Source organism: Caretta caretta, chromosome 3 (assembly GCF_965140235.1).
Source record: "Caretta caretta isolate rCarCar2 chromosome 3, rCarCar1.hap1, whole genome shotgun sequence".
Classification (NCBI taxonomy): domain Eukaryota; kingdom Metazoa; phylum Chordata; order Testudines; family Cheloniidae; genus Caretta; species Caretta caretta.
This window is the reverse complement of record NC_134208.1, coordinates 52,643,004-52,664,980: the sequence shown is the minus strand read 5'-3', so window position 1 is coordinate 52,664,980 and position 21,977 is coordinate 52,643,004. Positions and strand designations below refer to the sequence as shown.

General features: G+C 39.3%; 1 protein-coding gene across 1 annotated transcript in view; it reads left to right on the top strand.

Annotated features, from left to right (window-relative positions):
* The window catches only part of LOC125634897 (protein eyes shut homolog), a 411,142-nt gene that overhangs the window by 359,404 nt on the left and 29,761 nt on the right, over positions 1 to 21,977 (top strand). The window contains exons 8-9 of the mRNA XM_075126511.1: positions 19,773 to 19,877; positions 20,202 to 20,341. Of these exons, the coding sequence (XP_074982612.1) occupies positions 19,773 to 19,877; positions 20,202 to 20,341 (245 nt within the window). The remainder of the gene's footprint in view (positions 1 to 19,772; positions 19,878 to 20,201; positions 20,342 to 21,977) is intronic.

Below are 21,977 nucleotides of genomic sequence, written 5' to 3'. Positions count from 1 at the left end.
CTGGTGGAGAAAAAAAAAGGGACAGCGTAAATTTAAATTTCCTAATTTAAAAAGACACATTTTATAAAACAGTGGCTACACTCTTTCAGGGTAAATCTTGCTGTTAACATTACATACATAGCACATGTGCTTTCATTACAAGGTCTCATTTTGCCTCCCCCCACCGCGTGGCTACCCCCTCAACCATCTTCCCTCCCTGTGGCTAACAGCGGGGAACATTTCTGTTTAGCCACAGGCAAACAGCCCAGCAGGAATGGGCTCCTCTGAGTGTCCCCTGAAGAAAAGCACTCTATTTCAACCAGGTGACCATGAATTATATCTCACTCTCCTGAGGATAACACAGAGAGATAAAGAACGGATGTTGTTTGAATGCCAGCAAACATACACTGCAATGCTTTGTTGTACAATGGTTCCCGAGTACGTGTTACTGGCCTGGAGTGGTAAAGTGTCCTACCATGAAGGACGCAATAAGGCTGCCCTCCCCAGAAACCTTTTGCAAAGGCTTTGGGAGTGCATCCAGGAGAGCCGCGAATGCCAGGGCAAAGTAATCCTTTCACATGCTTGCTTTTAAACCATGTATAGTATTTTAAAAGGTACACTCACCGGAGGTCCCTTCTCCGCCTGCTGGGTCCAGGAGGCAGCCTTGGGTGGGTTTGAGGGGTACTGGCTCCATGTCCAAGGTGAGAAACAGTTCCTGGCTGTCGGGAAAACCGGTTTCTCCACTTGCTTGCTGTGAGCTATCTACAACCTCATCATCATCATCATCTTCTTCGTCCCCAAAACCTGCTTCTGTATTGCCTCCATCTCCATTGAAGGAGTCAAACAACATGGCTGGGGTAGTGGTGGCTGAACCCCCTAAAATGGCATGCAGCTCATCATAGAAGCGGCATGTTTGGGGCTCTGACCCGGAGCGGCCGTTCGCCTCTATGGTTTTCTGGTAGGCTTGCCTCAGCTCCTTCAGTTTCACGCGGCACTACTTTGGGTCCCTGTTATGGCCTCTGTCCTTCATGCCCTGGGAGATTTTGACAAAGGTTTTGGCATTTCGAAAACTGGAACGGAGTTCTGATAGCACGGATTCCTCTCCCCATACAGCGATCAGATCCCATACCTCCCGTTCGGTCCATGCTGGAGCTCTTTTGCGATTCTGGGACTCCATCATGGTCACCTCTGCTGATGAGCTCTGCATGGTCACCTGCAGCTTGCCATGCTGGCCAAACAGGAAATGAGATTCAAAAGTTCGCGGTTCTTTTCCTGTCTACCTGGCCAGTGCATCTGAGTTGAGAGTGCTGTCCAGAGCGGTCACAATGGAGCACTCTGGGATAGCTCCCGGAGGCCAATACCGTCAAATTGTGTCCACAGTACCCCAAATTCGAGCCGGCAAGGCCGATTTAAGCGCTAATCCACTTGTCAGGGGTGGAGTAAGGAAATCGATTTTAAGAGCCCTTTAAGTCGAAATAAAGGGCTTCATCGTGTGGACGGGTGCAGGTTTACATTGATTTAATGCTGCTAAATTCGACCTAAAGTCCTAGTGTAGACCAGGGCTGAGTGGACATAGGCACCTATCTCTCTTTGAGGGATAGAGCTGGCTTGTTGAGGTGGGTCTCTGCTTGAATGCCGGCCTTTGTGAATCTTTGTGAATTTATGGAGAGTGCCTAACACTCTCCATAAATGGTATAGGGAGCCTGGACATCTAACTCAGGACTGTGAATTTGACTGGATGACTAGGAGCCTATGAGTTCACACTGCAACATTCAGCATTACAGCATTAAATCCCTTATGTGAATCTAGCCCTTAGTGGGTAAAATTTTCCAAAAAAGTTGTCTCCTACCCCATACACAAGTGTTAACTCAAGCTTTACTTTCCCCCTCCGCTTCACAGTTACACATGGGCTGCTCTAAGAAGCTTTGCCAGAGAGAAAGATGGAGGAGAATGCCTGTGCAGAAGTGTTGTATTAATACAGAGGTCGAAAGAGTTAAAGGGGTTTACATAACCCAGTCACTGCCCAACATTAAACAGTATTAAACAAGGTTCAGGGTTTGGTATGCAGAGACCTCAGCCTGCTTCGAACCATGGCAAACACACGATTAAAAATCCTTTAAACTTTTTATTACAGACACAGTAAAGAAGGAAAAACAGTGAAAATATTAGTAATGTAACGTTTTAAATAATGATTTCATGTTAACAATGTTTCTTATTCCATTTCCCTTTAGCAGGAGAGATATTTAAAAGGAGCTCCCGTCCCCCGCACCCTTGCTTGATGATCTCTTAAATGGTGTAAAAAATGGCAATAACCATTGTGATAAGTGAAATGGGGGAGGGGTAGCTCCCTTTTATGGACATCCAGCCAGCCAATAGCTATAAAATCCCTCTTAGTAGCTGTTCACTAATTGTTCTACCTGTAGAGGGTTAAAAAGTCTCACTGCTATGCATAAATAAAAGGAATTGAGTGGGCATCTGGCCAAAAGAGCCAATGGGAAGGCTAGAACTTTTTAAAATTGAAACAAAGACTCCCCTTTTGTCTGTCTGTTGTTGTTCTCCCAGGGAGAGGGGACAGGGCAGCAGCTATGCTGGAAGAAGCTTGGGCCAGGTATGAAAAAATGATCATCATCATACCTAGAAACTACTAATTTAAAACTCCAGATATGTAAGTAGATCAGGAAATGTCTGGGAAGGTGCGATTAGGTTTATTCGTTATGGCTTGTGGATTCCTCTGTGCTAACCCCAGGTGCTTTGTTTTGCTTGTAACCTTAAAGCTGCACCTCAAGAAAGTTATTCTTGGTGTGTAATACTTGTACTTGGTCTTTTAAAAATCTAGCAATGGCCTGAGTAACCTGATGTATTTTCTCTCTTTTTTTATTAATAAAATTTACTTTTAAGAACAGAATTGGATTTTTTTTTTAAGAGGTTTGTGCACATGTTGTTTAATTAGCTGGTGGCTCTCTCAGCTCTTCCCCGGATGGTGTGTGTGAAAGGGCTTGCGGATACCCCACAGGAAGGAATTCCCAAGTGTGCCTTCCTGGGCTCTCACAGAATCATAGAATATCAGGGTTGGAAGGGACCTCAGGAGGTCATCTAGTCCACCCCCCTGCTCAAAGCAGGACCAATCCCCAACTAAATCATCCCAGCCAGGGCTTTGTTAAGCCTGACCTTAAAAACGTCTAAGGAAGGAGATTCCACCACCTCCCTAGGTAATGCATTCCAGTGTTTTACCACCCTCCTAGTGAAAAAGTTTTTCCTAATATCCAACCTAAACCTCCCCCACTGCAACTTGAAACCATTACTCCTCGTTCTGTCATCTGCTACCACTGAGAACAGTCTAGATCCATCCTCTTTGGAACCCCCTTTCAAGTACTTGAAAGCAGCTATCAAATCCCCCCTCATTTTTCTCTTCTGCAGACTAAACAATCCCAGTTCCCTCAGCCTCTCCTCATAAGTCATGTGTTCCAGTCCCCTAATCATTTTTGTTGCCCTCCGCTGGATGTTTTCCTGCTTCATCTCAATTTACAACCAGCAAAATTAATTATACAGCAGACAGAAACAATCACAGAACCACACAGAGATTATACAGACAAACAATAGGGAAAAGGGGACTACAATGGTAGAACTACACAGAAATGAGGATTTCACATCCCAGCTATTGATAAGTGAGTTCTTGCCAGACAGGATGCTATCAAACTAAGTTTCCTTTTACATCCTCTAGGCTCTTCCCTTTCTCTGGAGGTGATAGGCACTCTCAGGACAGGACTGTATTCCTAACAGCCCAATAACACCTTATTTCAATGTGACTAGTTTGGAATGTGAGGATGTGACCGTTCGCTTCCCAACTTACGGCTTCCTCTGCTGCTTAGCCAAAGGCCTTAGCCTAAGAACAGGGCCTCAGGCTGTCACAGTGAGAGAATGCCCTTACACTAGCAGACAGTGATTTTGATTCTTTTATATCTCTATAACTAGCTAAGTGATAAGAATACACCTAAATTCTTTGAGTATAGGCCTTTACAGATAGGCCTAAATATCTATATCCTAACACTGACCTTCATGGATTTTGCCACCCAATGGCCGGAAGCAGTAGCTCTCAGCAACACCAGGGCTAAAAGTGTGAGCCAGGCATTGGCAGACATTTTTGCCAGGGTAGGTTGGCTCTCCGACATCCTTAGAATTCAGGAACTAACTTCCTGGCAGGGACCATGAAAAGTCTTGGGGAAGCTAATGGGGTGAACCACTTGGTTGCTACCCTTTACCACCATCAAATGAATGGCCTAGTGGAGAACTTTAATGGGATTTTGGGGCCATGACACATAAAATCATGAATGAACACTTCAGTGATTAGGACCTAGAGTTACAGTAATTGGGGTTTTCACCCTTTGAACTCATTTATGGCCAGGAAGTAAAGGGGTCATTACAGTTGGTGAAGCAGCAATGGGAGGGGGTACATCTTCTCCATAAGCTTACGTTTTGGATTTTGTAACCAACCTGCAAAACACCCTTAAAGACTCTCTAGACCTTGCTCGAGAAAACCTACAGGATGCTCAACAAGAGCAAAAGGCCTGATATGATAAACATGCCAGAGAGCGTTCCTTCAGAGTAGGTGGCCAAATCATGGTCCTGAAAGCACTCCAGCCCAATAAGATGGAAGTGTCATTGGAGGGGACATTTATGGTCTGAGAGGATCTGTAAATTACCTCATAGCATTCCCAGACCAGACTCTAAAACCTAAAGTATACCATGTTAATACCATGTTAATTTTCTAAAGCCCTTTTATTCCTGAGAAATCAAGGTTCTCCAGTTTACAGCCCAGGAGAGAGATAACTCTGAGTGGCCTGAAGAAGTCTACTATGAAGGGAAAAGCAATGGTGGCGTAGAAGAGGTGAGCCTTTCCATAATCCTTGGGTATAAGCAGGGATAGCAAATCCAGGAACTGTGCACTAGCTTCGGACAGTGTTTTCAGACACCCCAGGAGGGACAGAACGGATGTACCACTCCATTGAGACAGGTAATGCTCACCCAATTAGAGCCCAACCAACTGGATGGATCCTCAAATCAAAACAGCAATAGAAAGGGAGATCAAGCGTATGTTACAGATGGGTGTAAACTGCCCCTCTGAGAGTGCATGGGCCTCTCCAGTGGTTCTGGTTCCCAAACCAGATGGGGAAATCCGCTTTTACATGGACTACCATAAGCTAAATGCTGTAACTCACCCAGAGACCTATCCAATGCCATGCACAGATGAGCTACGGGAGAATCTGGGACGTGCCCAATTCATCCCCACCTGAGACTTAACTAAGGGGTACTGGCAAGTGCTGCTAGATGACCCAGACAAGGAAAGGTCAGCCTTCATCATCCATGTAGGGCTGTATGAATTTAATGTGCTCCCTTTCAGACTGCAAAATCCACCCGCCACCTTCCAGAGACTGCTAGATAACCTTCTTGCTGTATTTGGGGAATTTGCAGTCGCCTACCTTGACAATGTGGCCATATTCTAAGATTCATGGGCAGAACACCTGAAACACCTCTAAGCTGTCTTGCAGTGCATAAGGGAGGCAGGATTAACCTTTAAGGCCAAAAAAAGTCAAATAGGCCTAAACAGGATAACGTACTTTGGACACCAGGTGGTATCAACCCCCTACAGGCTAAAGTAAATGCTATCCAAAATTGGCCTGTCCCTAAGTTAAAGAAGCATGTCCAATCCTTCTTGGGCTTTGTCGGGTATTACAGATTATTTGTACCACACTACAGCCAAATTGCCACCCCACTGACAGACCTAACCAGGGAAAAACTACCAAATGCAGTGGTCTGAGAAGTGTCAGGAAGCCTTTAACCAGCTTAAGGTGGCCCTTATGTCTGACCCTGTACTGTGGTTATGACTTCGACCAACCTTTCGTCATAACCACAAATGAGTCCGAACATGGTGTAGAAGCAGTTCTAATACAGGAAGGACCAGATCAACAATTCCTTCCTGTCATGTTTATCAGCAAAAAAACTTTCTTAGAGGGAAAGCCATTAGTCAGTCTTGGAAAAAGAATGTTACATTGTGTATGCTCTGGAGAAACTGTGCCAATACATTTGGGGATGGTGTTTCCACCTGCACACTGACCATATTGCACTGAAGTGGCTTCACACAGTCAAAGAGACTAACAAAAAAATCTTCTTTGGTGGAGTTTAGCTCTTCAAGACTTTGATTTTGAAATACAACACATTTCAGGAGCCTCTAACAAAGTGGCTGATGCACTCTCCTGGGAAGGTTTCCCAGAATCAGCTGGTAAAAATTTCTCTGTATTCTAAGTCGTAGTCTTTAAAATGTGGAAAATACTGTTTAGTTGTTCATGTAATTAGTAGCAAAATTAGAGGTGCATGTATCGTATTAACTCTGTTTTCCTAAACCTCCAGGAAGAAATCCCAGCTGGTGTGGACCTGATCTGAACCAGACTGGCCAACACCGTCTGTGATTTATGGGGCATGTGATAAATGAAGGCGGGGAGAAGCTCCCTTTTATGGACATCCACCCAGCCAGTAGCTATAAAATTCCTCTTATTAGCTGTTCTCTAATTGCTCTACCTGTAAAGGGTTAAAAAGTCTCACTGCTATGCATACATAAAAGGAAGTGAGTGGGCACCTGGTCAAAAGAGGCAATGGGAAGGCTAGAACTTTTTAAAATTGAAACAAGACTCCTCTTTTGTCTATCTGTTGTTGTTCTCCCGGGGAGAGGCAGACATGGCTTGTGGATTCCTCTGTGCTAACCCCAGGTGCTTTTGTTTTGCTTGTAACCCTTAAGCTGGACCTCGAGAAACCTATTTTTGGTCTTAACCCTTGTAGTTGTTCTTTTTAAATCTAGCAATAACCTGAGTTCCCAGATGTATTTACTTTTTTTTTTAATAAAAATTAATGCTTTTTAAGAATGGGATTGGATTTTTGTGTCTTAAGAGGTTTGTGCATCTGTTGTTTATTTAGCTGGTGGCAACAGTGGATTTCCTTTGTTTGTTTTCTTTCTCAACTCTTCCCGTGGGAGGGCGAGGGAGAGCTTGAGGGTACTCCACATGAAGGCATTCTCAAGTGCACCTTCCTGGGCTCTCAAAGGGGTTCTGCATTTGGATGGTGGCAGCATCTACCAATCCAAGGTCTTATTTGTTTGGACTAATTTAGTCTCTCTGCGTCTCTTGCACCTGTTTATAACATTCTTATTGGAAGCAACTTAACTTCCTTTTTATTGACATTTGTTATTTTATGTTATTGTGACATTTTATGAGCTTCCATATACTTTTTACAATTGAGCTTACAATTAAAGTAAATTTATAAGCCCAATTATCACAATATAATGCTTCCATTTTATGAACCAATTCTGGGATTAGACATTGGTTCATAAAATCACAATCACAATTACAAACAAAAAATCTTATTTTAGTTGAAGCTTATAAAGGAAAGGGGTGGTGGGAAATACTTGGTTAAAATATATTATGTGATACACTAGCAACAAATATCTCCAATGGCCAGTGATGGGACTCTAGATGGGGAGGGCTCCTAGTTACTACAGAGAATTATTTGCCAGGGATTTTGCTGGTGAGTCTTGCCCACATGCTCAGGGTCTAACTGGATTTCCATATTTGGTATTGGGAAGAAAGTTTTCCATGGGTCAGATTGGCAGTAACCCTGGGGGTTTTCGCCTTCTTGTGCAGCATATGTAAAGGCTCACTTACAGGTTTAAACTGGAGTAAATGGTGGATTTTCTGTAACTTTAAGTATTTAAATCATGATTTGAGGACTTCAGTAACTGAGACAGAGGTTAGGGATCTATTGCAAGAGTGGGTAGGTGAGGTTCTGTACCCTGCAATGTGCAAGAGGTCAGAATAGATGATCATGATGGTCCTTTATGGTCTTAAAGTCTTTGAGTTTGCACATTTCTTATCCCAAAACTGGGATTTACACATTTTACTTGATTACATATTACACAAATTACAATTAAGCATTTCAAATGTTAACAAAGCTTAAGAACTTACAACTCACTTCATCTGTAGCTAAAACAAAACTCAAAACTGCTGCTGTTATATGTTCGTGTGATGTTTAAGAGCAAACCAGCTCGTATCACTTCTTTGGCTGCCTTCCCAGAGTATGCAAAGACGGAAAAACTTCTGCTCTCTTTTGCCGCTTACATAGTTAAAGTTGTACATTCATGCAAACCATGACAATTTTATGCATTTGTGATTAAGCTTGGTGATTTGGAGAAAAACTTTAGCCCTGGCTGTATTTTCCACTGAATGCATCCGATGAAGTGAGCTGTAGCTCATGAAAGCTTATGCTCAAATAAATTTGTTAGTCTCTAAGGTGCCACAAGTACTCCTTTTCTTTTAGCCCTGATGACATTCTTACCCAAGTGTATTGCTTTCTTTAAAAAGAAGCAACAAAATGGATGTTCTTTTGGAACCACTTTTGATCTGTGAGCCATTTGCAACTCCGAAAGATGGCAAAAACAACAAGGAAAAAACATTAAAACAAAACAAGAGAAAAAAATTGCAAAAGCAAAACAATCAGAAAAAAAATCACTGAAAAAGTTTGATGTTGCAAGAGCTCTTGGTACTGATAGTTTCAGACTTAGTTAAAACTTAATGGTAGCAGCCCTGAGTTAAGCTGCTGTCTTGTTAATAAGAAGATTATCCAAGATTTTATTTCAGTAAAAGACTGTATTAGTAACTTAACATTCAGCAATGTAAAACTTCATTTTTAACAATTTTGCTTTTTTTCTAAAAATATACCTTTACATTAAACCTTCAAAATTATTACCCATCACAGAAATGACAACCATAAACATTAAAAAAAAAGAAAAGAAACGAAGCACTTGTTAAAAGACATTAAAAAAATAATATAACTAGTAGTATTGCTATTTTATTTCTCCTAAGTCAGCCCATCTGCTTACCAAGGACCTCCAGAAAAAGAAGTATAAAAGAGCATCAAGTTTTTATTTTTCCTTCAAATGCCTGGTCCATATCTAAGCTCTACAAAAATAATAAAAAACAACAACAATCACAATCCCTATCCACCAAGAGAAATAACCAGTTTCCTTTTCACCAGAATGTGGGTATATATTAGGAATATGTTTATGTACGTTGCTGAATAAGGGCCTAGAACTTGCTTGCGTTATTCAAGTCTCCCCATGAACTTCTCCCAACTACTTGGTTTTAACACTGTACATTCTTTTATACCTTACTGCTCTTTTTATGCACTTACATCTGTTACCTTGTATGACTTACTGCTGCTCTCCCCTTTCTCCTCATCCCCTCTCCACTCCCTCTCTGTCAGCCAATAACTCACAATTTTAAGAGAGTTAATTTCAAAGCAACTCTGTTAGATCAATAGCAGATGTCAGTACTCAACACTATTGAAAACCAGGCCTGTTTTTTATGCACTGATATATGGGGTTTAGATGCCTAATTACAGGCACACTAGGGTTCCTCACCCACCAGGATTGTCCTGGAGTCTCCAGGAATTAAAGATTAAGCGGGCTAGCAAGATATTAACAAAATTAATCACAATTAATCGCTCGATTAATCACGCTGTTAAACAATAATAGAATATCATTTATTTAAATATTTTGGATGTTTTCTACATTTTTGAATATATTGATTTAAATTACAACACAGAATACAAAGTGTACAGTGCTCACTTTATTTTTGATTACAAGTATTTGCACTGTAAAAAACAAAAGAAATAGTATTTTTTTCAATACACCTCATAAAAGTACTGTAGTGCAATTCTTGTCATGAAATTTGAACTTACAAGTATAGAATTATGTACAACCCCTCGCCCATCTAGATTTGCAAGTTACACTTTCACGATAAAGAGATTGTACTACAGTACTTGTATGAGGTGAACTGAAAAATACTATTTATTTGTTTATCATTTTTACAGTGCAAATGTTTGTAATCAAAATAATACTATAAAGTGAGCACTGTACACTTTGTCTTCTGTGTTGTAATATAAATCAATATTTTGAAAATATAGAAAAACATCCAAAAATATTTAATACATTTCAATTGGTATTCAATTGTTTAAAAGTGCGATTCATTGCGAATTTTTTTCATCGCGAATAATTTTTTTTAGTCAACTGCGTGAGTTAACTGCGATTAATTGACAGCCCTAAACATTAACATTTAATTAAAGCTGATGTCATGTGATGAAATCTCCAGGAATGCATCCAACCAAAATTGGTAACCCTAAGGCACACAAGTTTGAAATTTTTGATCTTGATAGCCAGATGCAGTACTATGATGCTAAATCCTGTTAGCCTGGCAATGAGATGTGCCAGGACCTGTCACTTAATTTATCATAACCTTAATGGATTGGAGTTCTGTTCTGTCAGTTCTCAGCAAAAGTGAGTCCTGAATGAAAAACAGTTTGTCTTCTGTGACCAAACCAAAAGGCTTGAGAAGTGGGGTAAAATGTTGTTAACAGAAAAACAACAGTCAAGATCACAGTGCAGGAGACAATCAAAAAGGGGAATATGCTATGCTGTCTAACTGCAAGTTATCATTCATACTAGACTAGTCCTACAAGTAGGTATAAGACCAATCATGTGTCAGCACAGACCTCTCTTACCTTTCAAGTGGTTTTTTTTTAATTATTTTAATATTTTGGTATGGTACAGCATGGATACCTACTACGTCCTGCCTCCTTGTTCCACATACACATTTGTACGCATGGACACACCCACGCATTTGCTAACCAGCCATTCTGACAGTTGTAAAATGTCTCTCTAGGTGGTCCCATTCCCTAAAAAAAAATCCAAGTCCTTCATTCTTCCTTCTTCCACTCTGATTCTAACACATGCATGCACATGTCCACACACATACATTTTATAGCCCTTTCTTTAAAGAATGACTCTTTCAAACAAAGGTCTGCAGCATTTCTATGTAGACCAAAGTTTGACTACCTGCTGAACTCAGAGGTTAATGGCAAATGTTTGTTTTTAACATGATTTTTACAGAGTGACAGTGGAGATTTGCTTCTTCTGAAGACCCTGAAAAAAGTGTCATTAAGCATGCCTAGAAAACAAACTTGTCTAGGGCAGAAACCATCTGACTACCATTGCAGTGCCCAAACTCTGTTCAGATTCTTGACACTCTTCTGGCTGGAAAACAGTTTTCCTTTAAACATTCTATCTGACCTGATCTGAACCTGGGTGCAGTTCCAGCTGCAAACAAGGCCTAAGCCTTGTAGTAGTAATTGTTATTCTGTTTCATAGATTTTTTTTTAAAGTTTGCAATATAAACGTGTTTAACCCAGATTCTCAAATAAATATAACTAAGTTTATAATTATTAACCCTTGTCAGTCACAAAGCAAGTATTTTCATATCTGGTTTAGTACTATATATTAGAGGTAGTCACAAATTTCCTGGGAAAACTTTTTTTTATGACAATGATGAAAAATGATCTTTTTCTTCGTGAATTTTTTTTTTTATTTGAAATTTTCTGGTTTGACAAAAAACTGGAAAAAAGGCAAGCAAAAAGAAAATTTCAATGACAATTTGCAAAAAAACCCCAAACCAAACCAAAACAAAAAACCCACACACTTTAATTTTTCTTGAATATTTTTTGGGAAAATATTTACCATTTTCCAACTAGATCAACTGTATATATCTTTAAAAGTTGTTTACAGGTCCTTGGCAGATTCACATAGCATTTATTGTCCTTGAGAAGGACATATTGTCTTAGTATAATGAGGAAATTGGCCTGTGGTTTGCTATCTTGGTTTTTATGGACAGGTACAGAATGTTTGATAAAAGTCATATGAACAGTATTGTGGAAAAAGCAATTGAGGAGAGAATAAAAGAACCTGCTGAAGAGAGAGAGAGAGAGAGAGAGCTGACTAATTTGGCCAAGTGTTCAATGTGTAAGACCAGATCACTAGCAAAGTTATGGATAGATCCAAGAAGGAGGACAGATAATTTATTATAGTGTCAGAAGCCAAACCGGACTTTCCAGAACATTCAGCTGCATCATAACTCTTGACTAATACAACAGGCAACAAATTATTTAAAAGGGCTCATCTCAAAGTGACTTAGATGAGAGAATTTGTCGCTAAAGAAATGGTCAAGTAAAAGACTTTTACAAGTTCTTGAATAATATATTTGACTCTAAACTGGGAAATGGTAAAAACATTTGTGTGTGTTTATTGTACTTGGGATTGTATCTCTCCTTATAATTCATGTAACTGTAGGCATTTGAGGCCTGATACAAAATTCACTACAGACTGCTATTCCTACCTACATGCCTCCAGCTTTCATCCAGACCACACCACACGATACATGGTCTACAGCCAAGCTCTACGATACAACCGCATTTGCTCCAACCCCTCAGACAGAGTCAAACACCTACAAGATCTCTATCAAGCATTCTTACAACTACAATACCCACCTGCTGAAGTGAAGAAACAGATTGATAGAGCCAGAAGAGTACCCAGAAGTCACCTACTACAGGACAGGCCCAACAAAGAAAATAACAGAACGCCACTAGCCATCACCTTCAGCCCCCAACTAAAACCTCTCCAACGCATCATCAGGGATCTACAACCTATCCTGAAGGACGACCCATCACTCTCAGAGATCTTGGGAGACAGGACAGTCCTTCCTTACAGACAGCTCCCCAGCCTGAAACAAATACTCACCAGCAACCACACACCACACAACAGAACCACTAACCCAGGAACCTATCCTTGCAACAAAGCCCGTTGCCAACTGCGTCCACATATCTATTCAGGAGACACCATCATAGGGCCAAATCACACCAGCTACACTATCAGAGGTTTGTTCACCTTCACATCTACCAATGTGATATATGCCATCATGTGCCAGCAATGCCCCTCTGCCGTCAAACTGGACAGTCTCTATGTAAAAGAATAAATGGACACAAATCAGACGTCAAGAATTATAACATTCAAAAACCAGTGGGAGAACACTTCAATCTCTCTGGTCACTCCATTACAGACCTAAAAGTGGCAATTCTTCAATAAAAAGACTTCAAAAACAGACTCCAACGAGAGAGTGCTGAATTGGAATTAATTTGCAAACTGGATACAATTAACTTAGGCTTGAATAGAGACTGGGAGTGGATGGGTCATTACACAAAGTAAAACTATTTCCCCATGTTTATAAAGTAAAACTATTTCCCCATGTTTATTCCCCCTTCACCCCCCACTGTTACTCACAAGTTCTTGTCAACTGCTGGAAATGGCCCACTTTGATTATCACTACAAAAGGTTCCCCCCCTCTCCCCTGCTCTCCTGCTGGTGGTAGCTCACCTTAAGTGATCACTCTCATTACAGTGTGTATGGTAACACCCATTGTTTCATGTTCTCTGTGTATATAAATATCCCCACAGTATTTTCCACTGAATGCATCCAATGAAGTAAGCTGTAGCTCACGAAAGCTTATGCTCAAATAAATTTGTTAGTCTCTAAGGTGCCACAAGTACTCCTTTTCTTTTTACAGTCAGTATGAGTTTTTCTATTGATTTTCATAGGCTTTGAATCCAGTTCTAGATGAGGAAAAGATAATAAGTGGTTACAGGTTAGGAATTAACATACTAATGTTTATTTGCATGAGAATGTGATTGTGTTAAAGTTTAGATGTGCTTACATTGCATAACTAGTAGGTAATATGTGTGCTATTCACTGTGGAGTATTTAGCAGCCAATCGTTTCCAACCCCCAAATAGTCATCTGCATCTCCTGTAAATTTTTTAGTATGTGCAGATAACATCTTATCCCTCTAATTTAGATCCTAATCAGTATAATCCCATCATTAGCAAATCATTAGTGTTACATTTTCCTTGTGTTTATCTCTTGGAATCCCTCCTACTGAGAAAAAATAAGATATTATCAAGAATACAAATTTAAACAGCATGCCAATATTAAAATTAAATAAAAGAAAAAGTCAAGATGCTGGAACTGTGCTAAGAGTTTTGCAAACCATTTTAAAGAAACAACTAATTATAAAAAGGAGACAAAAACAGAAAAAAAAGTTTTTTAAATCACAAATCAGCTGCTGAAGGATAGCATTCTGATATGAAAAATAATTGCTTACCACCTTTACAGATTTCATAATTTAATAATATTCTTCTTTAAGAGTTCCTGTGATCAGCCTACATAAACTTCCATTGGGAAAATATCTCTGAGGGAAACAGCTCTTTTAATCATCTGCTTGTATATCAAAAGGAATAGCCTTTGTTGGAAATAGGAACCATCTCCAATCACAATGACCAAACTGAAACTCAGTGCCCCTCTACCATGTACATTGGCCAAACTGGACAGTCTCTACGTAAAAGAATAAATGGACACAAATCAGATGTCAAGAATTATAACATTCAAAAACCAGTCGGAGAACACTTCAATCTGTTTGATCACTCAATTACAGACCTAAAAGTTGCAATTTTTCAACAAAAAAACTTCAAAAACAGACTCCAACAAGAGAATGCTGAATTGGAATTATTTTGTAAAGTGGATACAATTATCTTAGGCTTGAATAAAGACTGGGAGTGGATGGGTCACTACACAAAGTAAAACTATTTCCCCATGTTTATTCCTCCTCCTTCCCCCAACCCCCCCACGCGTTCCTCAGACATTCTTGTCAACTGCTGGAAATGGCCCACCTTGATTATCACTACAAAAGGTTTTTCCCCCCTGCTCTCCTGCTGGTAATAGCTCACCTTAAGTGATCACTCTTGTTACAGTGTGTATGGTAACACCTATTGTTTCATGTTCTCTGTGTATATAAATCTCCCCACTGTATTTTCCACTGAATGCATCCAATGAAGTGAGCTGTAGCTCACAAAAGATTATGCTCAAATAAATTTGTTAGTCTCTAAGGTGCCACAAGTCCTCCTTTTCTTTTTGATCATTAAGAGTTCATTTAGTTTTAGTTTATTTATTGGATTGTTAAACCTTGCAGGTTAAGCAAGGTTGGGTTGATTGATCTTTGAATGGGAGACCTCTAAAAAATTTCAGGTAATTTAGGAAGTGATCTTGGTGATTCAGTAGATTTCTTCTCTTCAAATCAGTGATGAAGCAATGCCTCCATACAGTGATATGGAGAATTTTGGATTGCATCTGAAAAAGAAATCCTGACTACTGGGGACCATCAAAAACTTTTCATAAAAATAGCATTGTTTTTAAAAGAATTTAATACCCATCAGAACCTATTTCAAGCTGTGGTCTTGGTCAAATATGGATTAGTGTACACAGGTGTAATTCCCCTCAAAAAAGTTTTTTTAAAAAAATGTTACTGGATGCCCGTTCCATGGCTAAGGCATTATTCATATCAATGATACAATGTTTAGTGGCCGCAGAGGTAAATTCTGCACATGGAATAGTGGACCACTTAACTCAATCACTACTTACACAATTTGTAAAATGAAGTAGTAGCAGTAAAGAGTTATATTTTGTGGTAAAGGCTCCAACTGGGATTAGGACCCCATTATGTAGGGTGCTGTACAAATGCAGAAAAAGGGCAATATTTGCCCTGAAGGATTATATGACTGATTTATCTTCCATCAGTGCATATAACACACAAATAATAAAGGATTCTTTACAGTGAACACCCGGAAATTATGGCACTGATGGAAGCAAAAGAATTCCACTATATTGCTGGGAGGAAACCTTGTTGGTCTTCACTCACATTTTCATTAATCGCACTAGCTGAGGAGTTTTCAAGATAATGTTTTTTTCCCCTTCAAAACATTGATCAAAGGAATCAATTTCCAGAAAAAGTGAATACTTTTAGTATTTGTTTCAAAAGACTGAAGATGAAGTGCTCTCACAGAAGGATTTTACTCACATGGCTGCTAACCTGAATATCATCTAGCAAATTGCATTTGTTAGCACCACAGCTAGCAGCCTGTGTTCAGCAGCTCATTAATATTTTGTGGGCTGTGGGAGTGGATTGCCTATATAGCACATCTCTAGCTTGTTTTGTTCACAGTTAAATTAAACCCTTAATATGATACAGACAGAAATGGCTGAAAGTGAAACTAAGTTCTACATTACATGGAGACGTGGGCGAAGCGTAACTGAATTAATAATAGTTTATGTGCCGCTGTCTAGGTTTTTTGAGGTTCATAATGTTGGTTAGCCAGCTGTGTGTCTTATTCTGAAGCAATCGGGTTCAATGATCTTTTCACCTTTTGGCTTCAGTTTCAAAGCGAGTTTCATACTGTCTGCTCACTTCATTCTCCAGAGAGCTGATTTTCTTTGAAAGAGATAAAGTATAAATAATACTACCGTTAGCTTCTTGACATAAATGGGCAGAAAAGTAATGGCTTTGTGTATGTATTTTAATCTAATGGGATGTGACATGTGATTATTATAAAACCAGAGAACAAAATCCTAAATCTTGAAGTGGGAAAGCTATAGCAGAACTTGCCAAAATAGCTTTCATTTTATAAATTAAAATGAATGATGTTACAGAAGTCCAAGTATTGTAGTACTGCAGCTGAGAAAACTCTTTGGTGGCTTGACAGCTTTTGTCTGCCTGTTTGCCATTTCCAGCTGCTTGCTGCCTTGTGTGATGCAGGCTGGTAACTGTTTCGTGTACTCTCTGTGTGTATAGCTATAGCCAAAGGTGAAAGTAAGCCGGTATGCCCCGGTACTGCGTACCGGAAAGAGCCGGTGTGCCGTACCGGGGTAGATCAGTTTCCCCAGGCACAATTTAAAGGGCCTGCAGCTCCCAGCAGTGGCTGGGTAGTGGCGGTGGGGCTGGGGCGGCAATTTAAAGGGCCCGGGTGGTAGCGGCGACCGAGCTCTGGGCCCTTTAAATCATCCCCGGAGCCCTGCCACCACTTCCCCAGGGCTCTGGCAGGCTCCGGGGACTATTTAAAGGGCCTGGGGCGGTAGTGGCGGCTGGAGCTCCATTCCCGGAACCCTGCTGCCAGAGCCCTGGGGAAGCAGCGGTGGGGCTCCGGGGATGATTTAAAGGGGACAGGGCTCCAGCCATTACCGCCCCGGGCCCTTTAAATTGCCGCCCCAGCCCCACCGCCACTACCCCAGGGCTCCGGCAGTGGGGCTCCAGCCATTACCACCCAGGGCCCTTTAAACTGCCGCCAGAGCCCCCGGCTGCCACTGTTACCCGGGGGAGGGGGAAGGAGGCACTTCCCAGTACAGGGTGGGCCGGGGCTGGCTCTGACCTCCCCCAGACCCACCCCTTCAGCCCAAGGCCCCGCCCCTTCCGGGGACCAGAGCCGGCCCCAGCCCAGCCCCGTACCGATAAGTCTCTAGACTTACTTTCACCCTTGGCTATAGCCTACGCTAAATATCGTGTTTGTGAAATACATTGGGCTTGTATGTTTTTTCTATCTAAAAGTGATCAGGGCCCTAATAGGTTAATTCCTCCTCACACTCCCAGGAGTCTATAACAGCTAAAACTTCAGGCCTTTACTCAACAGTCCATTAAGAATGATCTTAAGTGCTTTGCTGAAGAAGGATTGACTTAAGCACATTCTTAAATGCTTTGCTGAAATGGAACCTCGGATAATTACCACACCCTCCCCCGCCAATTTCACAGATTGTTAACTTATGTTCTCTAAAGGGCAAGCACTACAGAGCAACATAGTCATAAAAAAGAGCTGATCAGAACATTTAAAAAAAACAATTCCACAAAAACAAACCAAATTTTTAAATTTGTTTTACATTTTGCAGGGTTTGAAATGGAACATTTTTTTTCTTTTCTTTTTCACATGTTGAATTTCTGAGCTTTTCTTCTTACTCCCTTTCTTCACCCCTTCTTACTGCTTTGCTTTTGAGTGAAATCAAATGATTGTGTCTATTTTATTTTATTTTAATTTCAGTTTTGAATGTCATGAATGTTACATGAATTTCACTTTATAAATATCATTTCAGATTTGGAATTTGTCGAACTTTACACTTGACCCTGAATGTCTTTTGGGTTACTGGCTCTCATTTTTGAGTAGATTGTTCTATCCTTCGTATAACTGCCTACCTCACAGAATAAGCCTTAAAGGAAAAAATAAAATCAACATCTCACAGTATAATCAAGCATAGCCTTCCTGTTTTATCTGTGTCATTCAGATATTTATGTTTTCCTCTAATCCCTTTATATCAGCCTTGCAAATTTGCAACAAAATTTTACCACACCAAGTACAAAAATATACTTGTCCATATTTGGAAGATGATAGAAAAATATTATTTTACACAGACATAAAAAAGAAATTACTCCCTGTGGTCCAGTGGGCATGTACACTTCCATACAAATGTGAATATTTAAGTAGGACTAGTAGAAGTTTTCCTGTCTGAACTATGTTGGATGGAAAAAAAGGAGGTTTTGGGTATACATTTTTGTTTTTCACAAAAAGTCTGCTTTCTCTGGGAATATCAACGTTTGTCAAAAAGCTAAAAATAAAAATTGGACTTTTGGCTATAAAAGTTGTCATGCTTTTTAAAGATGAAATTTTACATGGAAAAAATGACAATTTTCTGCCACTTTCATTAACATTTTCCTTTAAATAAAACCCTATTTTTCAAACAGCTCTATCATTAAGATTAAATTAATTAAAGATCAGATTCATCCCAATGAAGCAGGCCAGCACAAAGCTAAAGGACCATGTTAACTGGGTTTTAAACTGGGTCTAGAACATGTGTTGATCCTATGCATGGAGCTGAATTTCACCATAACTAAAATACAACTTTTTAACGCAATATCAGCTCCAGAAATAAACTATATTTGAGTACAGAGCAGCATTTTTTCGTGGTAGTATTTCGTTTGTGAACTTTTTGCATGAATAGTTTTTAACTTGGTAACTCACTTTAAGAAAATCATTGGTGTTTGCTATCTGATTTCTCAGTAAATTAGATTAGAGTATAATAACACCTTTGGTTACTGATATCCTCTGAATGACTGAAACTTTTGCCTGGGTGTGGGAGAATATTCTTAGATTTTTTTCCCACATACTTAAGCCAAAGATTTTGCATTTTTATCATCTGCTCTGCTTCTGACGATGCAAAAGTGCAGCACAATTTTAAAGGGTGGGGTGGGGGGGAGTGAGGAAGAGTGGTGCAAAGCTGAGAGAAGTACTAGAGTTTCCAGAAAGTAGTTTAATGTTGCATATTTTGCAGTGATGCTTATCAGGTGGATTCCCTCCCCCCCCCCCTCCCCCCAGTTTTTATGAAGTTTTCCCTTCATTTTACTTCTGGTAAATAACATATGGAAAATGCATTTTGAAACCCCATTTACACAGAGTTACAATTTCTGTGTTTACATTGTAACATTCTTTTATGGCTTTTTCCTGACCGTGGTAGAGCTGACAGTCCTGTTGTTAGCTGAACCCTGGCACTCCATTATTTGGGTGCTTCTCTCTTCTCTAGGTGGCTTTACCAAGTGGCAGTTGCTAATGCTGTTACTTCTTAGTGCTGATAAAGCCTTAATCAGCTAATGGAATGATCCTAAGAGCTGCTTCAGAGAGACTGGAGAGCATTGTTATTATTTACTATTTGTATGATCATAGAGCTTAAGACAGCTAGGTGCTGTACAAACACAGAGACTTATTCTGTAAAGCATGGATCACTTTTCCAGTCAATAGGAGGTGAGGGCTCTTGGATCCTTACAAGATTAAGTCCTTAGGTTCTAGTCAATATTCCGCTGGTTTTTTTGACTGTTTAAAACCTTAAATATTTTATTCTGTGAACTATTTGTCCCGGTTTGATATTTTATTTATTAAGAATCTGTTCATCATCCCTAACATTTTTTAGGGGGAAATAAACAATCTTTTTGGATTTTTACCCAGGAGCGTTCTGTGAGATGGAAATTGATGAGTGTGGTTCCAATCCATGTAAACACGGAGGAACATGCATTGATTCCATAGGCCATTTTAAGTGTACCTGCCTCATGGGTAAGTCATTCCAAATAAATTGTACTTCTGTAGTAACACCAATATTAAATGAGAAAATTTAATTTAATTTAATTCACCTATTTAAATTCTCTTTCAATCATTTCCTTATATAGAAGTGGCCACACAGCTTGACTTAATACATCGTTATACAATGCATAATTTTTTGCAGACTCTCCTTTCATGCTTTGTTTGAAGTGTCCTTTTCGAAACATAAAATGGTCCAATTACTCCTAGAGTTATGTTAACTACTAGCATCATGGCTAGCCCCAATGTCAATGTATGTGAATAAACTGTGATTAAAAATTTTCTCTTTGTATGGTATAGGATTTGAAGGTGAAAAATGTGAACTGGATATCGATGCCTGCTTATTCTACAATATAAGCTGCACCTCAGAGGAACTGTGTGTGGACAGACCTCATGGACTTAATTATACATGTTTGTTACCATGTATTGAAAATATAGAGGTAAGATAAAGTAATATGTTCACCCCAATACTTTATGAAAATAAAATATTATAAAACCACAATCAAGTAATGGTAGTTGAAAATATTATAAATTTATAAAAAAAAAACCCATAGAAATTCTCATTGTAAGTACTAAGAACCTGCATGTATAGGATTGTATTAAATTTGGTTCACATTCAGAGTATCTCAAAATATTTTATGAAGTAATGAGTTATATAATAGTAATGCAATGACTGTTCAGGCAAATATATTATCCATTATGAACCCAGAAATCACTCCCAAACACTTAAGGTATTAGAATCCATTGTTGTTATGTGAGGAAATGCTTCCCAGGGGAAGAGAGTAATCCCCAATTCATATTCAAAAAGCACAATGGAATCCTATGCATCTGTTTGGACAATGAATGTGTGGAAGAAGCCTCAGTTCAGCATGGTATCCAAATGATCATACTACCGTTGCCCCCGCACTCCAGTGCTAGTATTAGCCGTCAGACTGATTCCACGTGTAGAAATTGTATTCAGGATCATTTGGTCCAGAGGCTAGAGTGCTACACATTGAGTTAGACAATATAAAGAAACCATGACCATGTACATGGTATGTACATGGTATGTACAAGACCATGTACATACCTGCAAGATATACTGATCTGACTTTAAAGGCTCAGCAGTCAATTGAATTGGTGTAAATTATGACAGAATTTCTTCTCTTTTTTTTTTTCCTTTCTGTACTACAGGACAACTGTATATTTACTTGGCTATTTTCAATACCATTACAAACTCTGTTGTAAAAACGACTCAACCCATTTCTAAAGAAAGATGTGATGAGATCTTGAAATTGTTTACTCATATGAGTAGTCCATTCAATAGAACTATTTGTGTGACTAAAATTTATTCACATAACAAAGGGCTGCAGTCCTGGGCCCTTATTTTCAATTTTTAGGATATTTTATTGGAGGAAATAAAATTCTATTGTATTTTTCATAATGATATTTATTTGAAAAACAATGTTTGTGTCCTAGTCATTTCAAACAGCTGCCCAGACATGATAACCTGTGCTTAAAAAGATTTGATGTAGTCAATTATTTTACTGAAATATACTTACCACAAAAATATACTGTACAAAGCAGGCAATGCATTTACAAAGAAGCAATCAACATTTATTTTACCTTGAAGTCCATGGGTACCACATTCACCAATGAATATGAAATATAACACAGAAATACTTACTGCCTTAAAGGTTTAAATTTAAATTGTTCAGCATCTGGTAAATTTTAACATTTTTATGATTTAAAGTGCTATACTGAGTGCAAATTTACTGTACCTTGCATAACACTATAATGATGCAATAATCATTATGACTAGTTAGGATGGGAAGTGATGATGTGCCAAGGATGCTGATGGGAGCTACTAAAACATTTAATTGTAATATTTCCTTAAAAGCCTTAAGACATATCTAATTTATTCATACAAACATTACAGAGACAGTCATAAATTTATGTGGACTGTATATATATATTGTATGAGGCATTTAATTTGGTCATAATGTAATAAACTACTGTTTTCTCTAAGGTGAAAGAAAACAGAAATAAAAAGAAAGTATGAGATACATTTTCTTTTTGCTCAACTCCTTAGTGCAG